General features: G+C 47.6%; 1 protein-coding gene across 1 annotated transcript; it reads right to left on the bottom strand.

The window, feature by feature from the left end:
• Positions 1–699: 699 nt before the first annotated feature.
• ZSCAN9 (zinc finger and SCAN domain containing 9) lies at positions 700–7289 on the bottom strand. The gene is made up of 4 exons (XM_047796862.1): positions 7163–7289; positions 5392–5883; positions 5059–5206; positions 700–1968 (listed from the first exon to the last, which is right to left on the bottom strand). Exons 2-4 carry the CDS (start codon positions 5809–5811, stop codon positions 1352–1354), a joined length of 1185 nt encoding a protein of 394 aa, XP_047652818.1. The 5' UTR covers positions 5812–5883; positions 7163–7289; the 3' UTR covers positions 700–1351.
• Positions 7290–7691: the final 402 nt, after the last annotated feature.

Here is a 7691-nt window from a genome sequence, read left to right as displayed (position 1 = left end):
CTGCAGCACATGGAAGTTCCTGTGCCAGGGACTAAACCCATGCCACAGCAGTGACACCACCAGACCCTCAACCTGCTGAGCCACCAGAGAACACCTTGACTCCATTTCTGATGTTTGATCACTGACAGCTTTCAACCTCTATCTTCCGCTTCCCTTCTGCCTCACACTGGGTGAATTTATAAGAAATTCCAGGGCTTCCTCACTTGGCATCTGAAGGAAGATCAAGCTATGAAGCCCTTATCTATCTGTGCATAACTATATCCAGGACCTATCCCCTAACCACTATAGAAAGTGTGACACTGGATACAGGTTGAATATGGAGTTAAAACCCAAGGGTTTAACTAAAAAGACCTGATGTAAGATGATAACATTAGAGGAAGCTGGGTAAAGGGTATGTAGAACGCTCTTTGCAACTTTTTTAGAAGTCTAAAATTATTTCATAATTTAAAGTTTACTAGGAGTTCTCATTGTGGCTCAGCAGGTTAATAACTTGACATAGTCTCCATGAGGATGTGGGCTCGATCCCTGACCTTACTCAGTGGCTTAAGGATCTGGCATTGCTGCAAGCTGTGGTGTAGTTCACAATTGCGTCTTGGATCCAGCATTGCTGTGGCTGTGGTGTAGGCACAGCTGTAGCTCTGATTTGACCCTCTAGCCCAGGAACTGTCCACATGCTGCAGGTGTGGCCAATAAAAAGAAAAATTAAACTAAATCATTAGAAAAAATTTACTAAAAATAAAAGTCCAGGGTTGAAACCTTGGCTCTGAGGCTTGGGTTTTCTGAATCTTCAGTTCCTCATCTGTAAAACACGATAATGACAATATTCATTTCCCTGTGTGATTGTTGCGAGGACCATGTGATGTTAAGTAAATGGAAGTACTTTGCAAACCATGAAGCACTCAGCCAGTGCTGGTCACTATTCCAGCGGAGCATCATGTAGGCGTCAGAGGGAAGCAGCAGCAGAAAAGGTGTTTACTACGCAGATCCTGGTCACAGGGAACACCAAAGATCCATTTACTGTAAACATCAGCAGAGCTCTGTGTGATCTTAGGAATTAAACACAGATACAGATCTTTCTGGCATGCTGGCTATAGCAGTGCCACTTGTTATATAGTTAGAAATGTTTAGCAGCCATCTCAAAGAGAATAAATAGAGAGGGACGGGGTGGTAAGAACCAGGAAGGGGCAAAGGAACCAAAGGGAAAGCAGCAGCTTCAAAACCCCAAACCTTTCTCTTTGGGTGTCCCCGGACGAAAACACATTTAGTGGAGACAGGAAGAAAGGCATTTCCTAGTCTTAACCTACCCCACATGGTTTGGCCAGGGATCCAGAACACTTGCACACAGTAAGGATTAGACCAGCTCAGCCCCCGCGTGGATCTTTTGATGGCGGATGAGGTTGCAATGGCGATTAAAGCTTTTCCCGCATTTGTTGCAATGGTGAGGTCGCTCCCCCGTGTGGCTTCTCTGATGCTCGATGAGAAATGAACGGCGACCGTAGCTCTTGTTGCACTGGCTGCACTGATAGGGCTTCTCTCCCTTGTGGATCCTCTGATGCTGGATGAGACCTGCACTCTGGCTGAAGGCTTTCCCACACTCCTTACAGTGGTAACGTTTCTCTATGTTGTGGATTCCTCGGTGATTAAAAAGACCCGAACTCCGACTGAAGGTTTTCCCACACTCATTACACTCATAGGGTCGTTCTCCAGTGTGAACTCTTTGATGTCGAACGAGACCTGAGCTCTGAGCAAAGCTCTTCCCACATTCCTCACATCTGTGTGGTGGGTCTCTTAAGGGCCCTCCCCAGTGCTGCTCCATCCCACCCTTGCGTTCACCCACTTCTCCGTGTCGGGGATCCTGTTGGGATACCTCCCAGGTCTTCTCGTAAGACATTTTCCCACGTGGTTCCACCCTCTTAGGACAGTCTTTCCTGAGCACCAACTCTCTGTCCTCAGTCTCCGTCATTCCATCTGAAACAAAGAAGCCCAAGTAAATGCCACTTGTTCCCTGAGCCTGCAGGAGGGTCGGTCTGCACAGAAATGCAAGGTGCTTCTATCCTGATGTCACGCTACACTAGGGAGGAGGTTGGGAGCAGAAGGGCCAGTGTGGTTACACCTTCCTCAAGGTAATGAGGGAGGTTTGCCTTTTTTAGCAAAATGCAGCTCACTCCACCCTCTTATGGATAGGCCTAGACAAAAAAAAAAATTTTTTTTTTGGTCTTTTTAGGGCCTTACCCATGACATACGTAAGTTCCCAGGCTAGGGGTCAAATTGGAGCTGTAGCTGCTGGCCTACACTGTAGCCACAGCCATGCCAGATCTGAGCTGTATCTGCGACCTACATTGCAGCTCATGGCAAGGCCAGATCCTTAACCCACTGAGGGAGGCCAGGGATCGAACCTGCCTCCTCATGGGTATTAGTTGGGCTTGTTACTACTGAGGCACAGTGGGAACTCTTCAGAATTTTTTTATATTTCTTCACAGGAAGAGAAGGGTCCAGATCAGAGTGGGTTCTTTGGCATCTTTCCTTAGAACTCCCTCCAGGCTGTGAGGCACGGAGCCTCAAAACGACCCTTTCCAAGGAAAGTCACCTCATGTATGCATCCGTTCAGTCATTTATGGGACAAGTACCAAGCTTCTCCTATTCTAAGTGCTTCAGACACTTTATGTCTTTCTAACCTATAACCACCCCGGGTGCATCACCAGCACAAGCCCTTTGCTCTAGCGCTTCCCTCATCCTGGAAAGCTCTGACTTCAGATAATAGCAAGGCTCACACCCTCACTTCCTTCAACTTTTTGCTCAATTCTCACCTTCTCTCTTTTTTTTAATGGTTGTACCTGTGGCATACAAAAGTTCCCAGGCCAGGGACTGAACTCGTGCTATGGCAGTAACAACACCTAAGCCACCAGGGGACTCCCCAGTTCTCACCTTCTTTATTTTTTTATTTTATTGTATTTTTTCTTTTTTAGAGCTACACTCTCGGCATATGGAGATTCCCAGGCTAGGGGAAGAATTAGAGTTACAGCTGCCAGCCTACACCACAGCACAGCAATGCCAGATCAAAGCCTTATCTGCAACCCACGCCACAGCTCATAGCAATGCTGGATTCTTAACCCACTGAGTGAGGCCAGGGATCGAACCTGCAACTTTTTGGTTCCTAGTCGGATTCGTCTCTGCTGCACCACGACGGGAACTCCCCAATTCTCACCTTCCTAATTCCTCCACTTAAAACTACAATCTATGTGCCCCAGCAATAGCAGCTGTAACCTCCCTATCTTGTTCTAGTTTTGCTTTATTTCATGACATCATCTTCTAACGTATCATCTCCTTATTTATACGCTAATTATTTGTCACCCCCTTGCTGCAACCTCATCTCCACAGGCTCAAGATCTGATTATCAGAAGGTTAACAAAAAGTCACTAAGAGACTGTGATGTCAGGTGTGGGAATTTAGAAGAAGCCAACTGCTGCAGGGAGAGCTGGAATGGGAAGGCAGCTGACTCAGACCCAAGTGCCCAGTACTACACCCACTGGTCCCCAGTACTAATGCCACTGTGAAGATTAAGATTACATGCAAGGAAATGGCAAGGTCTGATTCCATCAGATTACCTCATCCAGTCTGCCATTTACTAAGCACATCTTGTATTTTTCAACTGCAAATGTAAACCCAAACTGGCAAGGGTGGCAGTGGTAATTTCAGATAAGAACAGTTACCATACACTAAGAATAATGCATGCCAAGTGCTTTGCATAAGTTGTTTGTATTCAGTGCTCACAACAACCTTCTTTTTTTTTGTCTTTTTGCTATTTCTTGGGCCGCTCCGCGGCATATGGAGGTTCCCAGGCTAGGGGTCAAATCGGAGCTGTAGCCACTGGCCTACGCCAGAGCCACAGCAACTCGGGATCGAGCCGTGTCTGCAACCTACACCACAGCTCACGGCAACGCAGGATCGTTAACCCACTGAGCAAGGGCAGGGACCGAACCGGCAACCTCATGGTTCCTAGTTGGATTCGTTAACCACTGCGCCACGACAGGAACTCCACAACAACCTTCTGAGGTACACATTTGTTATAGACTGAACTGTGTCATCCCCACCCCAATATGAATTTGGCCTATATGAATAAAGTCCTAACTGTATTTGGAGATAAAGCCTTTAGGGAGATAATTTAAGGTAATTAAAGGTGGGGCCCTAATCCAATAGGACTGAGGTCCTTATAAGAAGAGGAAGAGATACCAGAGCACGGCTCCCCCTCAAAGGCTCTGGCATGTGCAGAAAGGAATGCGCACGTGCCTATGCCTGTGGCAGCATCAAGGCAGCTGTCTACAATCCAGGAAGAGCGGTCTCACCAGAAACCAACACGGATGGCGCCTTGCTCTTGAATTTCTAGCCTTCAGAACTATGAGAAAATACATTTCTATTGATTCAGCCATCCAGTCAGTTACGGCAGACCGAGCAGACTGAGACAATACTATTATCAACCCCATTTTGCAGATGAGGAAACCCTGATCAAGTGGTTAAGTAACCTGTTCAAGTACAAGCAGCTTCCAAGAGGTGAAGCTATGATTTGAACCTGTCAAACCTTGAAGTCAGAGTTCCCGCTGTGATGCTGTGGGTTAAGAATCTAACTGCAGTGGCTCGGGTTGCTGCGGAACCATGGGTTCCATCCTCTGCAGGCACAGTGGGTTAAAGGATCCAGCACTGTTCCAGCTGCAGTGTAGGTCGCAGCTCCTGCTTGGATTCAATCCCTGGCCCAGGAACTTTCATATGTTGCCGGTGCGGCCATAAATATTTTAAACAAAAACAGACAAACAAAAAACCCTGAAGTCCATTCTCTAAAGCTGTTCTCCACAGTGATTCCTGAACCAAGACCAGAGAGTTTCCAGGATGGTACTCAGGGAAAGACTGAGTGCAGGCGGAGGGGACAAGGATGAGCCCACCAGGCAGTCAGAAGCACTGAGTGTTGCTAGTATCTTCTATATCCCTGGTTTCCCAGTTCTGGCTTTTTTGTTTGTGCTCGACCAGGTGGGATATGTTCAACACCAAATAAATCCTGTCTCTCACCTGTCTCTCCAATGTGTTGGGGCTCCTGAGCAGGGTCACATGTGAGTTGGGGCTCCTTAGGCTGGGACTGGAGGCCCAGTGACATTTGCTCTCCTAGAGACACTGTCCCTTCAGGGAGGACTTCTTGTCCAAGTCTGTAGGCTACCATCTAGAAACAAAGAGACAAGATTTGACTTCTGAAGAAATTATAACTGTCTAAAGAAACACTTTCCAGAAAGAAACAGAAATCAGGGTCTTATTTAATCACCAAAGTCAAGGGGATACAAAGTGGAGGATCACAAGGGTCTTTGGTGACACCCATAAACCTTTTTCCCTGGTGATCTCCCTTCCTACCTCATGTTGTGGTTCATCGAGCTCTCTCTCCAGATCCTCCAGCAAAATCACCGCCTCCTCCCCACTTTCTGGACAGCGCTCCCTCACCCAGCCCTGGAGCTCCTCGGGCAGGATAGATAGGAACTGCTCCAGCACCAGCAGATCCAGAATCTGCTCCTTCGTGCTCACATGTGGCCTCAACCACTGGTAGCAAAGTTCCCGGAGTCGGGTGAGAGCCTCCCTTGGTCCAGGGGTCTCCTGGTAACAGAGCTGTCGAAAGTGTCTTCGGAAGATCTCCCTTGCCAGTGGGTTATTTCGTTTCAGCCTGGATTCCTGCATTTGGAAGTGACTTTCTGCCTCCACTTTCAGTGTCAGAAGTTCTTCCCAAACCTCAGGAGCTTGAACATCCAGGGATAAAACCTCCTTGGGGTCTGTATTCATCTTGATCTCGAATAGCTTAAAAGGGACCCACCAGCTGGAGTTATGTTTTAGAAACACCTTTGGAAGTGTCCTCTTAAGCAGCAAAAAAAAAAAAAGAAGAAAGAAAAAAAGAAAAAAAAATCCCTGTTTTTGTAGAAAAATAGCAGCAGTTAATTATAGGAACTAATCGTATAAACAATTGTCATAGACTCTAAAGCTCTTCACTGAAAGTAAAGTGACCAAAGGGTGGGGATAATGGAAAATATACAGACTCACTGTATAAAAGTCAAATTAGAGAAAGAATAAATGGAAAAATGGTTTTATCTTTGACTAAGTGAATGAACTTTTATTGAAGTCTTGAGTTTGTAAAATTAGTCTTTTAAACAATCGTTTAAGGTTGGTTTCATTTTCACTAATTCACAGAAAGGAAAATTTAGGGAGATTTCAAGTCCTGTGAGCTTTGCATGCTACTCTGCTGTCTCCTCAGAGTAACAGCCAACGCTGCACAACAGTCTACAGCATGCTTTCAGACACATATTTAAGCCTCACAATTACCCTCTGAGGTTTGATTACAATCACTGTTTCGATAGATAAGAAATGGGGCCGGGGTGGGGGTGGGGGGAGTTAAGCAGGTTGCTTAATGTCAAATTCTTGGTGAGGACAGTCCTAAGAATCCACAGAAGCTCAAGGGAGAAGAAATCTGATACTCGGGCGGTTCCTGAGACCCAGGAGGCCGGTGTGTCTCCAAAATGTCCGAAGTGCCCCCCAGCAGCTGAATTCCAGCTCCATAGGCCCTTTGGCAGACATCCAGGGAATAGAATCCCAGGACTGGGGGTGGGAGGGGAAGGATAGGAAGCCCTGATTATGTATCTCAGGAATGTGCGTGCTCCTCAGGAATTTGTATGCATCTCAAGGTTTGAGAATCAGTGAACTCAGGGAAAGGGAGCCGGAAAATGTCATATTCTGCACTTGAACCTCGGTCCATTCAACGCCCCTTCAGATGCTTTTAGAACCTAAGCGTATACACAGCGGCTGTCCATGAGGAAGGCTGCAGAACGTCTTAAAAAATATGTGTCCTTAACTTCCTTGTCCCCGAAGATATTTCCCCAACTCCAGGCGTTTCCTGCCCTGTGTCTTAATCCTGCTGCCGTTATTCAGTTATTCACGGTGGGGACCTTCTGCCCTGGCAGCCCCCGCTTAGCCCCCTGCCACACAACGTCCCTCCAGCCTGGGAGGATCGTTCTGCGCTAGGACCCCGGAGCACGACGACGACCACCACCACCACCACCACCTCCACCCCTGGCCCCCCGCCCTCCTCGGGGCTGCGAGTCCCTTTCCACACCCACTTCACCCCGGTCCCGGGCCCACTCACTAGGCCTGGAAAAGGCGAGGAGGTAGGGGGCTCCCGCCCTGGCGCTGGCGCGCGCCCGGGAACAAAGGCCCAGCGGAGAAGATGCCCGCCACCGAGGGGCCCCCCGCGCAAGGCACTTCCGGCCGGTCTAGGACTCCGGGTCTCGGTTCCTACCTCCTGCGCGTGCCTCACCTGGAGCCAACCCCCAACTGCCTGGGCCTCCAGTTCGTTTTCCACGGTGACTCACAGAATTTCATACGTGTGTGAGCCCCAAACAGGTTTTAAACTGAAAACACGGCTGAAGCACCGACCATTAATGATTGAAAATGCTTATTTTTTGAACATTAAAAAAATTAATCCATTACCTATGGTTTTTTATAAAACCTCAGACAATGCCAAAATTAATAAAGTAAAAAGTGAAATCCTACCCTGTTCCTAGTTCCACTGCCCTAAAGGAACCACCATCACCTTTAGCTTGGGATTTGCATGTATAATTATTTCTCCCCCCCCCCCCCCCTTTTTTTGCCGCTAAAGTTGTCTGGGTTCTTAG

The sequence above is a fragment of the Phacochoerus africanus genome, chromosome 9 (genome assembly GCF_016906955.1).
Source record: "Phacochoerus africanus isolate WHEZ1 chromosome 9, ROS_Pafr_v1, whole genome shotgun sequence".
NCBI lineage: Eukaryota > Metazoa > Chordata > Mammalia > Artiodactyla > Suidae > Phacochoerus > Phacochoerus africanus.
Note: the sequence above shows the minus strand (reverse complement) of the source record. Positions and strands in the feature narration are given on the sequence as shown.